Below are 18574 nucleotides of genomic sequence, written 5' to 3'. Positions count from 1 at the left end.
CCACTTATCTGCTTTTTTGTGCCTTTAGTTTTGCCTTTTACAGACTGCCATATAAATGGAATCATATGCCTTTTGTGTCTGACTTCTGTCACTTAGCATAATGTTTTTGATATTCTCTTATGTTGCTGTGTGTATCAATAGTATGTCTTTTTTATTGTGTTACAACAGAATCTAATAGATCATACTTAGCTTGGGTTTGGAGAAGGCAATGGCGCCCCACTCCAGTACTCTTGCCTGGAAAATCCCATGGACAGAGGAGCCTGGTAGGCTGCAGTCCGTGGGGTCTCTGAGTTGGACACGACTGAGAGACTTCACTTTCACTTTTCACTTTTGTGCATTGGAGAAGGAAATGGCAACCCGCTCCAGTGTTCTTGCCTGGAGAATCTCAGGGATGGGGGAGGGGTCGCACAGAGTCGGACACGACTGAAGCGACTTAGCAGCAGCAGCAGCAGCAGCTTGGGTTACCATAAAACACTACAGACTAGGGGCTTAAACAACAGAAATATATTTTCTCACAGATTTGGAAGTCCAAGATCAAGGTGCCATTGTGGTAGGGTTCTGCAAAGCCTGGCTGGCAGACAGCTGCCTTCTCTCTCTGTCCTCAAATGGGGGAGAAAGGAGGGATGCAGTAATCTCACAACCAGTTTCCCACCTCCATGACCTCCTGTGATCCATATTATCTTTCAAAGGTCCGGGCTTCAATATATAAATTTGGGGGGAACACAATTCAGTCCATAGCAGAATGGAATACAATAGACCATGATTTGTTAATTCATTCACCAGTTAATAGGCATTTAATGGGTTATTTCCCATTTGGGGATGTGATAATAAGCTGTTTTAAACATTTGAGTACAATTTCAATCTAGTTCCTGAGTTAAAAATCGCAATAAATCCTTACCACTTCTAAACTGTCAAAGTGCTATGTAGTACAACAAATTGGAATATTCAGCTTCTATTTCAGACCAAAAAAAAAAAAAATTCACAGAACTGATGTTCCAGTGTCTCCAAGTTTATAGTCTATGGGAACTTGAATAGAATTTGTATCCTACTCTTGTGTGAAAATTGTATAAATCTTAATTATGTTGAATTGGTTCATAGTGCTTTCCAGGTCTACTATGTTCTCTTACTTTTCTATCTATCCATTCTATTAATTTTTGACAGTTGATATTGAAACTCCAACTAAAAACCTTAATTTATCTACTTAAAAATTGTAATATAGAGTGGAACTAGATGCAACTTTGTTCTGTATTTTCCAAGTCTCCTGTAATTGTGTTATCACACTTACATAATTTAAAAAATAAAAAAAAGAATAAACAATCACAGAATTGATAAGAGTCCATGAGAGTGAATGAATTTCACCATTGACATGGAGACAATGAGAAATGATAGATTCAAAATATTTTCAGTGAAATATCTGCTGACAAATAATACAGTGAATAACTACAGGAACACCTTATATTTTCATAAATTTTTAAATTTGTCTAAGCCTTTTTCTGCTTCACACGTGTTTTTGCCACCATAAGCTGTAACGCATCATAGCAGATTCCACTTCAGCTTGTACTGATTTGTTTACTCAGCTTCTTAGGAACTAGTCTGTTCATTCAAATGATTCACAGAGGCCTTCTGCAGTCATTTCAAACTTGGCTCTGACTCCTTGAAAAAATAAGACAAACTGAACATTGTCATTAATAATACCAAAGCTTCCAAAGCTAAGGAAGACTACTTGAAATAATTTACCTTGGTTTTTAATTGATTATTGAAGTTGTTTTTCATGCCCTCATTTCTTCTACCCCCAAATCTAACTGTAGTAAGCAAGCTAATTTTCTTAGGACACATTTTGTCAGCTGGTACAATCAAGCCAAATTTAATTAACTCAATATCAGTAAAACAGTTTTCTGTGGTTGGTTAACAAATGAGCCACTCAGAAATTTACTTTGGTTGCAGATTTGTTTTCATTCTTTGCACTCATGAAGAAATTCTGATGTAATGAGCTATTCAGTTTTAAATACTGCAGATGATACATTCCATTTTTAATTTTCTATTTTTTCTGATGATTGTTCTCCTGTGGGTTGACAGGAATGTGCTTAGTCTGTTAATGTTGACATATACTGTATTCTTTTAGCATGGCAATAGTGTTATTGCACAATAAACAATGCTTTACCATCTAATTCAATAACAGAATAATTCACATTCCACTGGATTGTTGTTCAGGTTGCATGTCTGCCCAGTTTTTCCCTCTGTCCCATTCTTTCTGGTTCATCCTTTACACACATGTGAATCTTAAGGGCACCCCCTCCCAACAGTCGTCAGGTACTTAAAACTTGTCTCAGAGCCTGCTTCCAAAAGAAACAGGAATGTGTTCCTATTGCAAGTGGAGTGGTCTGAGAAAGCAGGAGATGAGATGCAGTTTTGGAGCTGTATTACTCTTTGCTAGACCAGTTCTGAGGGCCCTCTCACTGCCAGTAGCTGGAATGCAGATAACCCTTTGCATAAAGTAGTGGTGCAATTGTTACAGCTTTCACTGGCGGTGAATTGGGATGCTTTGCTTGTGGAAGGGAATATGCTAGGCACTTGAGAGAAACCGGGGAAATAGGTACTATGAGACAATGGCATTGGGTGGCAATTGCTAAGCTCTACTGATGCCCTAGGAAAAAATATAAAAAACTAGGAGTGATTAACAGGCAATTTAAAAATCTGTGTAAAAGTTGGAGGGCTTCCTTGGCAGCATACAATGAAGCAACCTTTAAGACTCTAAAGGATTCTCATCATTTTTCCAATCAATTCATCAGTATTATCCCTGAAGACACCAGACTAAACCCAGCGGGTGACCGTGGACCCCAAACCCACCCGAGGAGTCGTCCTCCTGCAGCCACCACACCAGTCTGGGTGTCTTAGCTGGAGCGAAAGAACAGAGCCTCAGGTGCACTTTATGTGGACATTGCTTTGGTGAATAAGTTCTTTTCTATGCATCTGAGGAAAGTAGATCAGAAACGGTATGCATTCACATGGAACATCAATGTTATACATTTATAACTTTACTCCAGAGCTATGTTAATTTTCAGCTTCTATAGTAAGACAGCCTAAGAGATCAAGACCATTTAGACACCCTGCAAAACGTCACACTGCTCCGTTACATCAATGACATCTCACTAACTCAGTCAGATGGACGAAAGGTGGTTAGCTCAGGGAAGAAAAAGACTTTATATCAGATCCAGGCTGTAGTCCCAGCAGTACTGCTATTTGGCCCTTTATGCTTCCATAGCTGGTATTAACGTTGCATCTGCATCTTGAATCACAGAACTTTATATGGTACTGTGCCCCCTGTAAGAAGAACATGTAAGTCCAGGAAACAAGGGGTGGAAGCAGGAGGGACCTACTTTACCATCACTCTTGTGAGCTCTTGAGGAGCTTCAGCTTCCAGGCCTCACAGCCCAGAGTATTTATTTACTTCCCGGAGTATTTACTTCCATTGAAGTATTTAGCTACAGATGCCACTTGGGCATTCTGGGCACTTGTATGCAAGGACCAGCAGGCTAGAAGCAGAGTCATCATCCTGGCCAAGAGTGACCCACGTGGGTGCTTCTCAGTACTCTCTTGCCCAGTCGTGACAATAAGTGGACAAATGCAACTACCCTGGGCTAAGAAGGGCCAGTGGTCAGGGGCTTAGATCAGCAGGCAGACCACTGAGCCCAGAGGAGGTGCCAGCTGAGGGTAGAGGAACTTCGCATGGCTGACGAGGAAGGAGATGGTGAGTACCAGGTGTGGCCCCCAGAGAGCTGCCGCAGCTGGGGCTGTAATTCATCCCACTAACGCTCCTCTTTTAAGTTTTCACCAGGAATCCTAGAGAAGCTGCTCCTGAAACTGGCCTGTGGGGAGGAAAGAGGTGAGGTGAGGTGTTTTTTCGGAGACTGGAGGTTGACTGTGGAGACTTCAGGGTTTGACGGTGGCAACTCCTTTCTCCCTCTGCTCACCTTTCCCTTCCTCCCTTTTCTCTTTGGACAAACATTTCTACAACCACTCAGTAAACATGAACCAGATACCAAAAACCATTGACTGGGTCTTGCCACAAAAGCAGCTCATAACTGAGGGGGAAAGACAGACACCCAAATATCTGCAGGGGAAGTCCTCTAAGATAGATGTCTTAGTGCACATGTTTTTCGGTGGTTGTTGACCGGCTTGTGAACATAGAACTGGCCACCACTCCATGAGCAGCTCTGGTCAGTCATCACAGACCTGGCAGTTTTTTGCCTTTTCCCTGGTTTTGGTTCTGCTCTGCCAGGAACCACCTTGTCCCCGTGGACATTGCGCGCCTCTGCTGGGCACAGCTGCTGCTGATTCACTGGAGCCTGGGTGGTGCCAAAGCTGCCCCAGCGAGGGTGGAGGTGGGATGGGGGTGGGGAAGCCTCTCTTCTCTTTTGTGTTTTGCTTTGTCATGGGTGTGAAGGCAGGGAAGGAGGTTGGTTTGTGTACCAATTTTTCCACATCATTTTTAGTAAAATACTCCTTTCAGTTTTTACTTAAAGCACCCTGCCCTCTTCTTCCCACTTCCACAGGACTGTCCGATTGTGAGACTGGGTTGGGAGGCAATGCAGTGATGCAGGGAGTACTAAATGGCAGCTCCTACATGCGGACTCCCAGAGGGGGTCCACAGCTCCAGCCCACCACGTGGGTGCAGACGTGTTCTAAGTAGATGTGACTGATGCTCAAGTTATGGTCATAGAACCAGGAGAGTAAAGAAGAGGAAAGGGTTCATTCACCCTGGAGGGCTGGGGAAGGCTTTACAGAAGAAATGCCTGTTTAAGGTGGCATAGGAATCTGCCAGGTGGAGAAGTCTTGCCAGGTCTAGACAGAGGCAAGAACAAGCAAAGTATAGGGCCTGCGAATGTTTGTTGGCTCAAAGTTCTTGCTCCAGGGAATTTATATTCCCATGCAAGGAGATTAGCAAGAAATGCAAAAGAATAGAAACGTGTATGCTGTTAGGTGGTGATAAGTGCCAAGAAGGAAAGAAAAGGAGATGGCAGAGAGTGCAGAGGGATGGGGACTGTTTTCCGTAGGGTGGCCAAGGTCAATCTTTTGGAAAACGTGGCTGTTGAACAGAGACCTGAATGAAGTGAGAAACAGAGCCACGTGAGGCGCATTTCAGCCAGAGGGAACGATGCGAGTGCAAAGGCCAGAGATGGGAGCTGCTTGGGGTGTTCAAGGAGCAGCAGAGTGTGGGGGGCGGTGGGCATAGTGACAGGGGGCAGTGGAGAGGAGGGCTTTGAGCAGAGGACACGATTAGTCTGCTGCTTGGAGAGGAGACTTCAGGAGGCATAGGTATAAACAGAAACACCAGTCGGGGGTTCCTGCCATAATCCAGGGGAGAGACGATAGGGTCCTGAGGGAAGGCAGCCACGGTGGAGGAATGAAGACATGTTGGTGGAACTTGCTGGAATGTGTACATCTTTTGAAGGTAGAGCCAGTGGGATTTGTTGGTAGTCTCGACAAGGCTGGAAAGGTAGTTTATTACAAAACTGGGGACTAAAAATTTCTGAACGTATCACTCCCCTGCTTAAAGTTTAGACTCTTTAGCAAGCCACTCATTGATTTGCTGATTCATCCAACAAATAGTGATTGAATACCTCCTATAAGATAGGCTCTGTGCAATGTGTGAAGACACATTAATAAAAACAAGTAGGACAGACTCTGCGTTTACAAGTCTTGCAGACAGATGGGTGAGACAGACAGGTAACCAGGCTGTTACAACCCTTGTGACAACTGCCTCCGTATACAGGGGAAGCAGTATAGGTGAAAATATGGGCACACGGAAGAGACATTTAATTCAGAGTTACTCGTGGTGTTGGCGGGGGGAGAGGAAAGTCCAAGTTGAAATATCAAGAATGAATAGGCATTAATATTAAACAGTTGAAGGAATAAATGGGAGAAGAAGGAGGAAGAGAGTAGGGAGGTGAAGGGAATAGGGCATCGGAGGATGTAAAGGAAGTTCTGTACGGCCACGCAAGATGGAAAGGGGGTAGAAGAAGGGATCAGCTCACACGAGGCTTATACCTCACATTAAGGGGGTTGCATTTTATTCTAAAAGCAATGGGGAGCCACTGAAGTGTATTCAGCAGGGGAATCCAACACCTGTTTATCCTTTTGAAAGAGCCCTTTGGTTGTTGTGTGAGATGGATTGAAGGGCAGAGAAGCCTGGAAACAGGGAGAACAGTAAAGAAGCAACTGAAGCAGTGTAAACACAGACCGGGGTAGAAGAGAGTCCTGGGTGGATTTGGGAGCTGTTTGGGGAGTGGAATCGCTAGAATTTAGTAACTGATAGGATAGAAAACGAAGGAAGCAACAAGTCAAGTGTGACCCTCAGGTTCTGGCCTGAGCCGTTGGGGGGAGATGGAAAGCTTTGCTTGAGAAACAGAATACAGGCACAGAATGAAGTCTGGATGGGAATGCCCAGTCAGTTGTGAATGTGTGGGTTTGAGGTGTTGAGAAACATGCTGAGGAGCTGCCCAGTAGCCAAGTGGATAAATGGATCCAAAGGTCAGGAGAGATTTAGCAGTCATGGGCACTGAAGCCAAGGTGTGGTTGGGCCTGAGTAGGGAGAGAAGAAGGCTTGGGTGGGGCCGCATGTTACACCCCAATCCAAGACCTTTCCCAATCTGCCTCCTTCTATAAGGCAGCACACAGCAGCCTGCCCCTTGTTCTGGGATCTTCCTGTCCTGCTCCTTCCTCGTTTGGGCTCCTTGTTTGTTCTCCTTCTAGAACCCAGCTCAAACATCACCAATTCCAGGAATCATTCCTTCCGTAATAGTAATGATACGTTTTCCTTCAGAGTCTGGGGAAGTCAACCATTCACGCCTCCTTTTATTATATTGCCCTGACCCGAAAAATGTGTTTAGCATACTGCAGGTCTTCGCACTAATATCTGTAAACAAACAAACAGGCAGACGAATAACTGGAGCTTGAGCGGAGGACTTAGTCGAGAGGACTGGGAAGCCAGGACAGTGACGTCATCAGTCCAGTGTAACTGGACACTGCACCCTGGGACCGGCAGGCAGTCTGAGCCACTGTCGCCCGCTCTTCCCCCGCTTTGCCCCTGCCTGTCCTTATTTTACGCACCTCCACTTTTGTCCTACTCCCAAGACCAGCCCCTAACTTTCCGCCCTCCCCATTGGTTGCGCGACCGCCCAATCGGCGGGCAGAAACCTTAAGCTCGCGCTCTCTCCGCTCGCCTGGGGGGCGCCTGCGCTCGTTCCCGCGTCTCGCGAGCGTTACAGTGACTCGCGGAGGGTTTGCAGTTCGGTCTACTCTCGGCTGCCGTGAGGCGAACCAGTGCAGGGGCTATGTTCCGAGCCGCGGCTCCTGGGCAGCTCCGGCGGGCGGTGAGTCCGGGCGGGGAGGGCCGAGCCCGGTGACGTCCCGGCCTTAATCTGCTGTTCCCGTGAAGGCCTGGGCGAAGGTCACCGCCATCCCCAGACCTGGCTGGCCCTCGCGCTGGCAGGCCCAGGTTGAACTGGGGCTTGGGTTCAAAGTTTTTAGGCCTGCCCTTGCCTCCTTCCGGGTCGCCAGCTGGGGGTCGAGGTCAGAGCTTAGAGTACTGAACCTGCGACCCGCTGCCTCTCCGCGTCCTCTTCGCAGCCCTCCTCCAGCCCTCCAGCTTTCCTCTTTGCACTGCTGGGCCGCCAGGTTTTCCACCTTTGGCGGAGAGCGACCATCTGCGTCCCCGGCGAACCTTTACCCGAGGGAGGAAAATGTCGCCGCTGGGATGCCTTGTAAAAAATAAAAAGCTTGAGTTCAATTTCGAAGGTGTCGTTTCTGAAAGAATTAAACATTTTCCCTGGGCGCATTATGGCTGCTCGAATCCACTCACTGTCAAGTACTGGGGGCGAGGGGCGATGTGGTTTTGGAAACTTGGTCTGCTCTCTGGTGAATGGGACAGTGGTGAGTTTAGGTGATTGTACTGACAGCTTTGGCCAATTTGCCTTTTTTTTTTTTTTTTAAATCCAGCAGATTGTTGGTTAAGTAGCTGGGGAACTGTTGGTAGCGCTAAGTTTTTGATGGCTTTTATGAGTTATAACTCATGAGTTTACCACATTTTCTATTATGAGAAAGACTGATAGAAAATATGTTTTTGTCTAACCCTCTGGGACACTAGTATTTGGAGATTGACCAGTTACAAGTCAAGTAACAATTTATATTGTAGATTCTGAAGGTTTTCTAATTTACAGTTAGGTTAAGTGACAAGATTGCTAAACTTGGGTCAGGAACTTTCCGGTCGTTTTGTACTTTTTCTACACTTTTTCTTGTGCACGCATATTTTCTTATATCCTGCTGGGACCTTCTCCATAGTTAGCAATCTTTCTAGATATCTGTAGGTCCTTTTCTTGTGTATTCTTTGTTTCATTAAAAAAAAAAAAAAAACACACCGCCAACCCTCTGTTACCCCTCCCCCTCATACACACAGAGTTCAAACCCATATCCTTCAGGTCAGCCTTCGGTCTTTCTCCCAGACATTTTCCTCAGCGGATCCAGACATAAACAAGTTAAAGTCATCGATTTGGAAAAAGTTCCAGGTATCAGAGTGACTCTCTTAATGTATACAGTAATGAGAAGGTAGTTTTGTGGACAGGTTAGAAGTCTGGCCTGAGAGAAATACTGTGGAGGCGGCATTTGGGAGTCAGTTATTTTATAGTTATTGACTCAGTTATTTGACTTCCCTGGTAGTTCAGATGGTAAGGAGTCTGCCTGCAATGCAGGAGACCTGGGTTCTATCCCTGGATCAGTAAGATCCCGTGGAGAAGGAAATGGCAACTGACTCCAGTATTCTTGCCTGGAGGATCCCATGGGCGGAGCGGGCGGGTTACAGTCCACAGGGTCACAAAGAGTCGGACACGACTGAGCAACTTCACTTCAACAGAAAAAATAATGGAACGACTAACTTAAGTAATCACTATAAACACAGTTTGCCAATATACATGGACAGTATTTCCCAATCCTTACTGTGGTTTGCCAAAGACTTTGACCTTTATGACTTATTTTCAGAATTTGAAGTCATGCTAAGTAAAGTAACTCCTCGAAAGTCATTGGAAACATCTGAGAGATTTGAATTTCAAGGATATAGGAAAATAGCGGGAACACTTCTAGAATGAATACATAAATACACATACATATTTAGCTTTAAACATTAAGAAATTTCAGAAAAGTTTCAAGAACAGCACAAAGAAATCTCAAAACCCTTTGCTGAATGTCACCAGTTGTCAACAGTTTGGCACATTGGCTTTATTTCTCTTCATATGTACGGCCTGTTATTTTTCTGAACCATTTGAGATTATATTGCAAACATGCCCTTTACTCCTAAAACTTTTAGTGTATTTTCTATGAATAAGGAATATGCACCTTTCATAACCACAGTTCAGTTCAGTTTAGTTGCTCAGTGGTGTCCGACTCTGCAACCCCGTGGACTGCAGTACACCAGGCCTCCCTGTCAACTCCTGGAGTTTACTCAAACTCATGTTGGTGATGCCATTCAACCATCTCATCCTGTCATCCCCTTCTCACGCCTTCAATCTTTCCCAGCATCAGGGTCTTTTCCAGTGAGTCAGTTCTTTGCATCAGGTGGCCAAATTGCAGTTTCAACTTCAGCATCAGTCCTTCCAATGAATATTCAGGACTGATCTCCTTTAGGATGGATTGGTTAGATCTCCTTGCTGTTCAAAGGATTCTCAAAAGAGTCTTCTCCAAAACCACAGTTCAAAAGCATCAATTCTTTGGCACAGTATAATTGGCAAAATCAGCAAGTTTAACAATGATATAATACTATGCATTATCTGATCTATAGATATTATTCATATATTATCAGTTGTCTTGTTAATCATTTGTAGCAGTATTTTTTGTATTTTTTAAATTGAAGTATAATTGATTTACAGTGTTAATTTCTGCTATATAGCAAAGTGATTCAGTTATACATATATATACATTCTTTTTAATATTCTTTTCCATTATGGTTTATCGTAGGATATTAACTATAGTTCCCTGATGCTCAGCAGTGGGACCTCGGGGTTTACTCATTTCTGTATGTACCAGTTTGCTTCTGTAGCGTATTTCTTACTCTGGTCTAGGATAGTCCAGAATCAGGCCTTGCATTTAGTTCTCATGTCTCTTCAGTCTTTGTTAGAAAGCTCCTCAGCCTTTCTTTGGCTTTGATGACAATGGCATTTTTGAAGGCTCCAGGCCTTCTATTTTGTTGACTGTCCCCCATTTACGTTTGTCTGATGTTTCCCCTGATTAGTTTCAGGTTATGTATTTTTGGCAGGAGTTTTGCAGAAGTGGTATTGTGTTCTCAGTGGATTGTACTGGGAGGCTCATAATGTTGGTTTATTCCATTTTGGTGGTGTTAATTACTTGGCTAAAGGGTTATTCAGCAGGTTTCTCTACTTTCAAATTATTACTCCCCCCTTTGTGATTTTTAACTAATTTATGGGGATATACATTGAGACTATAACTCTTCTCTTTCTCATCCGCCTTTCACTCACTAGTCTTATCTGGTGATGCGTCTTGCCTGAGAAATGATTACTGTGATGTAAAATGGTGATTTTTTTCTAATTCCATCGTTCCTTCTACATTTGTTAGCCTTGTATTATTATTTATGAACTCATGAAACCGTGCTTCATTCAGTAAGTTATAATCCATTCAGTTCAGTTCAGTCGTTCAGTCGTGTCCGACTCTTTGCGACCCCATGAATCGCAGCACGCCAGGCCTCCCTGTCCATCACCATCTCCTGGAGTTCACTCAAACTCAATGTCTGTCGAGTCGGTGATGCGATCCAGCCATCTCATCCTCTGTCGTCCCCTTCTCCTGCCCCCAATCCCTCCCAGCATCAGGGTCTTTTCCAATGAGTCAACTCTATGTATGTGGTGGCCAAAGCACTGGAGTTTCAGTCTCAGCATCATTCCTTCCAAAGAACACCCAGGACTGATCTCCTTTAGAATGGACTGGTTGGATCTCCTTGCAGTCCAAGGGACTCTCAAGAGTCTTCTCCTCAAGAGTCTTCTCCAACACCACAGTTCAAAAGCATCAATTCTTTGGCGCTCAGCTTTCTTCACAGTCCATCTCTCGCATCCATACATGACCACTGGAAAAACCATAGCCTTGACTAGACGGACCTTTGTTGGCAAAGTAATGTCTCTCCTTTTGAATATGCTATCTAGGTTGGTCATAACTTTCCACCCAAAGAGTAAGCGTCTTTTAATTTCATGGCTGCAGTCACCATCTGCAGTGATTTTGGAGCCCAGAAAAATAAAGTCTGACACTATTTCCACTGTTTCCCATCTATTTCCCATAATCCGTAACCACTGTTAAATGTTTTGGTGGTCAAGTTGTGCCAGATTTCTGAAGTGCAAGTCCCTTCAGTCTGACCTGTTTACTGTCACTTATGATACTCTAAAGTCAAAATGGCTTATCTGACTCCATACTCTAGAAATTAAAAAAAATTGTTCTGTAGTTAACTGAATAAATTTAGAAAGATGTATTTCTACAAAGTCTTATTTTTAATAATAGATTAATCTACTAAAAGATTTAAAAGATTAAGCTGTTAACATGACAAGGTGAATATAGCTAACACTGCTAAACTATATATTTAAAATTGGCTGAGATGGTAAATTTTATATTTGTTTTTCATTGCAGTCAGTGAAAAAAGAAAAGAGATACATTAAGCTGTTTGAATGTAAGTTAAATGACTCACATTTGGTATCTAAGTTATGTTTCCATTTTGGCTTATCTGTGGCCTTGAGCAAAGTCCTTCATCTTTGGAGGGGCCTCCTCAGTGTTACCTGTTAATGAAAGTGTTTTCCAGCCAAAACAAAGAGCTGAGGAGCACACTAAGAGGAAAATAGGTAGTTAATATTCTTGCAGGAATATTAATCTGAATTATTAGTATTATTTTATTCATTTGCATTTAAGATTGATTTGTTGACTAGTAAGATACCAAAGGGACTGCCCTGGTGGCTCATTTGGTAAAGAATCTGCTTACAGTGCAGATCTGGGTTCCATCCCTGGGTTGGAAAGATTCCCCTGGAGAAGGGAATGGCTACCTGCTCCAGTATTCTTGTCTGGGAAACTCCATGGACAGAGGAGCCTGGTGGGCTACAGTCCATAGGGGTCGAAAAGAGTTGGACATGACTGAACGGCTTATACTTTCAATATACCAAAGAGATATTTTACACAGAGAGTACAGCAACACTTTGAAGGTTATTTGAATCTGCCTATTACTATATTCATTGCCAGACAGGGAGGCATCTCTATTATGATTCAGAAGCTATGAAACTGGTATGAAGGAACATGACAATTTTCAGAGTCCATGGTTTATCACTGATGAATGAGCTTGAACTCTGTAATTCACATGCAGATTTTAATTTCTTCTGAAGGAAGAGAGAAAGCCAACTTTGATGTGGTACTGAAAGATTTATTGCATGAGGTGAATTAAATAAAATTATGCTGCTGCCAGTGTGTCTACTTTAAGCGTCTTGTCTGTTTTTAAAGAGAAGTAAATTGACTGTTTTTAATAATATAGTCAATGTCATATGACATTTCTAGTCATGATTAAAAGCTACCGTATTTTATTACTAAAGAGGTTAAAGTAATTTAAAGTTCAGAAATGTAATATACATGTTTAAATTACAAAAGTTACGTTAAAATAGGGATGAGTAATTAATTATATATTATTTGTCTTTTTCAGTAGAAGTTGAAAGATTTTATAGTTTGTACCTGCTTTTTAATTTTTGAGTTAAACAAAAAGACCTCTGCCCATTTACCATAACCCCATTTAGTTTTCAAAGGTGGTGGGGGAGGTAGATTATGTTTATTCTTACTACTTCATGTTTCGAGTAGGTGTGTAAGGGTAAAATATGGAGTTAGGGTCCCAATTTTTTTTCTTCCAACTCCTGTTGTAGTTCACTACAAGAACATACAGTTAAAGGGGCTTCCCAGGCTCAACAGTAAAAAATCTGGCTGCAATGCGGGAGACATGAGTTTGATCCCTGGGTCAGGAAAATTCCCTGGAGAAGGAAATGACGACCCACTCCAGCATTCTTGCTGGGATAATCCTGTGGACAGAGGAGCCTGGCAGGTTAGAGTCCATGGGGTTGCAAAAAAGTTGTACATGACTTTTTATAAGCAACAGCAATCCTTGGTTGCTCCTGATGAACACAAAAAGAAGCAGGATCAAAACTGTTAAGGCTGAATAAGAGGACAGAAATGTGTTGTTTGAACTTTAGCTATCCAAGGTTGATGGTGACTTTGAAGAGATTGGATTCAGTGTTGAGTGGAAGTGAAAGCCAGTTTGCTGTGAGTAAAGGCTTAGAAGGAGTGAGGTGAGGCAGCAGAGAGTGTGTGTAAGGACTTTGTTTTCAAGAAGTCTAGCCTTGAAAGGGTGGGGAGATAACCTCTTTAAGCCCTATCCTTGAAAAGAATACTGTCTCATAAAGGCCAGTCAACTTAATAAGGGTATGCAGCTAGTATGTAAAAGAAAACTTCACTTTACTACTTGGAACTAAGTCTAGTCAGTAAGTTCAGATAAGTTCCCTAAAAATATGATGGAGTGGGAAGACTTCCCTGGTGGTTCAGTGGCTAACAGCCCGCCTGCCAATGCAAGGGACACTGGTTTGGTCCCTGGTCTGGGAGGATCCCGTATGCCTTAGGGCAGCTGAGCCTGTGCACTCTAGAGCCTGTGCTACCGGAGAGAAGCCACTGCAATGAGAAGCCTGCATACTGCAGTAAAGTTTCCCCTGCTGTTGGAGAAAGCGGCCACAGCAACGAAGACCCAGCGCAGCCAAAAATTAGTGGAAAAAAAAAAGTTTGATAGGGTATCTCTAGTGATTTAGCACCTTTGCGTACTGTTCTTGGTAGACACACATATTAAAGTACTTAAATAATTGAGTTATCAATGACAGAAAAATGGTTGGTTTTTAGTTTTTGATCATTTGGGGGGAAACCTCTCTTAGTTACTAAACATTCACAGAATGCCCACTATGTATCAAACTCAAAGATGGATACTGAGTTTACAATGGAGAGTGAGACAGACCTGCCACTGCTGCTGCTGCTAAGTCGCTTCAGTCGTGTCCCACTCTGTGCGACCCCATAGACGGCAGCCCACCAGGCTCCCCCGTCCTTGGGATTCTCCAGGCAAGAACACTGGAGTGGGTTGCCATTTCCTTCTCCAGTGGATGAAAGTGAAAAGTGAAAGTGAAGTTGTTCAGTCGTGTCCAACTCATCGAGACCCCATGGACTGCAGCCCACTAGGCTCCTCCATCCATGGGATTTTCTAGGCAAGAGTACTGGAGTGGGTCACCATTGCCTTCTCCTGAGATAGACCTAGTCCCTGCCCAGTGCCTTGCAAACAGACTGGGGAAGACAGACATTTACACATTATCTTAAGAGTGATCGTGAAAGGTGTATAGGGTCTTTCGGGAATATGTATTGGGGGAGAGAATTAACCTAGTTAGGGAGCTGGAGAAACCTGTGAAAGTACTTTGTGAACTAAGGTGAACTACAACTGTTAGTGTAATAGTAAGAGTAAGGATTTTCTTTAGGTAACAAGGTCACTTCATTTTTTAGTTTTGTCTGTCTTAACTCACCTGTTTACCTTTGTTTTAATTTATTACGTGCTGTATGTGCTCTTTTTTTTAAAAGAAAAATTTTTAAGTATTTTAAAGTCTTTATTGAATTTGTTACAATACTGCTTCTGGTTTATGTTATGTGTTTTGGCCTCAAGGCATGTGGGATCTTAGTCCTCTGACCAGGGATCCAGTCTGCACCCGCTGAATCTTAACCGCTGAACCACCAGGGAGCTCTCTTATATGATACATATCTTGCCTTTTAAACATGGTATTGTTTCCAGGATTGAGTTTGAAACAGAAATAAAAGTGCATTAGTCATGTTAGTTTGATTATTTTTTTAAAAAGCCCCCAATAAAAGCGCATCTAAAGTCTGCAGCCCCCTTGCTTCAATTCTGGGCAAGTTTGATAGGCCATCCTAGTTCCGGGGTTCCCTTGTGAGATGAGCTGAGAGCTTTTTAGTGGCTGCATTGCAGTATTGCAGTTCAGCTTCTTCCACTGCCCGGTTATATTTCCTTGATGCCTCATGGGGAGCCAAGAGTGCTCCCCAGTAAACTTCTTTCACACACACACACACACACACACACACACAAAGGTTGATGACCAAAAATGGATGGTGGCACCAGTCTGCTTTAATTAATTTAAGTAGCAGTGTTTTGAGGAGATTGAGATTCTTTTCTGAGCAGCTACCTTATTGCGTATTTCAACAGTTATCTTTAAATGTTGAAGATTTGGCTGCTCTTTTTTCCTTATTAAAAAAGAGGGCCCTAAAGTCTGCAGATGCAGTGGGTCACAAGGTTTGCATTTAAAAACCTTTCAGTAATGGGACCTGTACTTTTTGAATCTTTTTGTGATATGCTACACCACTTGTGTTTAGAATAGGATTTTAGCATTGTAGGATTTTTAGAGCTGGAAAAGAGGCCCTTGAAGTCATCTTTTTGACCAGTTCTATTATTTTTAGCAGGAGAATATTTGCTAGGTGAAATATTACAGGAATGACCCATATATAAAACAGCTAAAAATGGTAGTGCTTTGAGAACTGTTAATTACAAACCTCAGATCTGAGTCCAGCTACCTGGACTTTAACCTGGTTCTTTTCTTAGGTCTGTAGCCATTAAGTTCCAGTTCCTCCATATGTAAACTCAAGGTAGTAATAGTACCACATCATAAGGGATTTTTGAGTTTTAAATACAATTTAATCTTAGTAGAGGGCTTTGATCCCTGAGTTGGGAAGATCCCCTGGAGAAGGGAACAGCTACCCACTCTGGTATTCTTGCCTGGAGAATTCTTTGGACAGAGAAGCCTGGCTGGCTGTAGCCCATAGGGTTGCCAAGAGTCAGACACACTGAGCAACTTTTGCTTTCCTTTCTTTTTCAGAGGGCTCAATAATATTAGTTTGGTTAATTTGGTTAAAGCAAAGTGAGGGACCATTCTGGCAGCCCTGCCTGCCTGGTGCTCACTTTATGTGTTGGTTCCAGCGGTGCCTTCCTGGATGGAGTATAGTTTGAAAACCTTCGGTTTAGTTTGTCTCCCTCAATTTGAAGATGAGGAAACTGGGCTCTGGTTTAAGGAATAACATTTTAAAGGCCACAGACCAATTTCTTCTGCTGCAGGCTACACATAGCTATTATTGCTGAATTAAGCTACATAACCATGTTTAGGTTCTACGGCTTCTCTTGAGGTGGTATGTGAGAATAGAAGGTAGAATGTTGAATTAGAAAAAACCTTAGTGAATTAAAGAAACCTTAATATTAAATTATAAAGGAGTCAGTTGGTAAAATAATGTGAAGTGTCTTAGGATATATGTAGTGTTTAGTCAAGACTGGTCAGATAGATGGACTGAGTAGTTTCTTATATATTCTTTTGTTGTTGTTTATTCTTTAAAATTTTTTTGAATAGCCTTTTAAGAAGAATATGCCGTGTTCCCTTGGAAGTTCTGAAAAGCTTGACAATTCCATAGGAAACTACCCAATTTATCTTCTTATAGAACTATAATTTATAGCAAATATGGGCCTTCTGCCACCAAATCCTGGATTTATTCTTTAAATGGTGATGAAAAGCTCATAAATTTTATGGTAAATGATATGTGAAGCATAATCAAAAATATGGTGTCTGATATATATTGGTAATAAATAGTTTGTTACTGGCAATTCTTGTTAAATGTGATTTGAAGCATAAATTATGCCATTGGATCCTAATTACACAGTTCTTTACTGTGTGCTCTTCTGATTAAAATAGAAGTACCGTGTAATTCTACAGGTGTATATCGGAGAAAACATTGTTCCAGACAACGGGGATACAAAAATGAACAGGCATGTTGTTTGCCTTCTAAGAACTTTAGTGCCATCGCAGGAATTGTGAATTGTTACAACTTTTCTGGAAAACATTTTGCATCAGTCAGTGTTAAAAGCCTTGAAAGTGTGTCTATGTCTTGATCTAACATTCCTGGATTTTGTCATAAGAAGTGAATCTTAAGATGTGCATAAAGATTTCTAACCTTAACCATAAAAATTCTCACCTCCTGTGAGGTTTTTTTTTTAATTATAAAAACTTAAAAGCTATACAAACAGAGACTTGATTCAGCAAAAAAGTCTCCTTTTCTCCCCCTTCGAATCCCAGGGACGGGGGAGCCTGGTGGGCTTCCATCTATGGGGTCGCACAGAGTCGAACATGACTGAAGCGACTTAGCAGCAGCAGCAGCAGCTTGCTTCGTTTGAGGAAAAAGATAAATGTCATTCACTAATAAACAATGTAGCAATTATGTCCTCTGGCAAATTCTTCCCTATTCTCTTCCCATCCTCATCCTGTGGGCTTTGGAAGCATTTCTGTCCCTGAATGCTTGCCCTGGAATCTGTGGCCCTCAGCTCTGGGATTGGTTCATCAAGAATCGAGGAGGCTTAGAGGGCTGAGGAGAAGGAATGGGTTGCAGTTGTAGAGGTAGGAAGCTTAGGGGAAAAGGGGCCCCTGTCTTGTTGAAGGTTGTACAGAATCTGGCTTAGTCATCTATGAAAGCAGAGCAGCTGAAGTAACCTGGCCAAGTTCCAATCTGAACTTTTAGTCTTACTGGACTAAAAGGATATCTCATCTGTTGAGGAAGATTGCAGAGAGCTATGAGAAGGGTCATCTCTGCATTGTTTATAATCATAAAAAATGTCTCGTAACCTAAATGATTATGGAAACTAGTTGAACTGGTATGCCTAAGTATTAATAAAAAGATAAAAGTGAAGGTGTTAGTTGCTCAGTAGTGCCCAACTCTTTATGATCCCATGGTCCATGGAATTCTCCAGGCAAGAATACTAGAGTGGGTTGCCCTTCCCTTCTCAAGGGGATCTTCCTGACCCAGGAATTGAACCCAGGTCTCCTGCATTGCAGGCATATTCTTTACCATCTGAGCTACCAGGATATGTACAAAATAGTAAACAAAAAATACGTATTCTGTTGATTTAGTTGTGTGACCAGCATTGTAGTCCTGTGCCTGGCTTCCCTTCATTTATAACCTCCTTATAAATTTAAGCTCTGGGTATATTTTATATTAGGCTTTCTTCATTCCCACTCCCGATCAGAAGATTATTGCTGAATTCAAACCACTGAACCATGACACGTGATCATCAGTGCCTCTTTTTCTCACTGCCATTTTCCACAAGGACAGTTCTCAGATTTTCTCCTTTCCTCAGGCCTGTGGCGTGCTTCCTCATCCTTCACGTGTCAGGACACCTAAGCTTCCTTCCATTCTTCCTCTTGATCGCCTATGATCTGCAGCTGCCAGCATTTTGGCTTGGAAACTATCATTAACTGGAAACTATTCTGTCCTGTAATTGTGTGTGAACAAGTCTTATTTCCCTTGAAAACTCTGAGTGCAGAGACCATTCTTGTTCATCTTTGTGTTTCTGGTGTTCAGACTTATTTCACATGACCATGAACTACATGTTGGTTTCTCGATAGCCCACAGTACCTCTGAGAGGATTTTAACTGGT

At 42.5% G+C, this 18574-nt stretch overlaps 1 protein-coding gene across 1 annotated transcript in view; it reads left to right on the top strand.

Annotated features, from left to right (window-relative positions):
• Positions 1-7245: 7245 nt before the first annotated feature.
• The window catches only part of ETFA (electron transfer flavoprotein subunit alpha), a 77000-nt gene continuing 65671 nt past the window's right edge, over positions 7246-18574 (top strand). The window contains exon 1 of the mRNA XM_068991179.1: positions 7246-7373. Within this exon, the coding sequence (XP_068847280.1) occupies positions 7335-7373 (39 nt within the window). The 5' untranslated portion in view covers positions 7246-7334. The remainder of the gene's footprint in view (positions 7374-18574) is intronic.

The sequence above is a fragment of the Capricornis sumatraensis genome, chromosome 19 (genome assembly GCF_032405125.1).
Source record: "Capricornis sumatraensis isolate serow.1 chromosome 19, serow.2, whole genome shotgun sequence".
Classification (NCBI taxonomy): Eukaryota; Metazoa; Chordata; class Mammalia; order Artiodactyla; family Bovidae; genus Capricornis; species Capricornis sumatraensis.
Note: the sequence above shows the minus strand (reverse complement) of the source record. Positions and strands in the feature narration are given on the sequence as shown.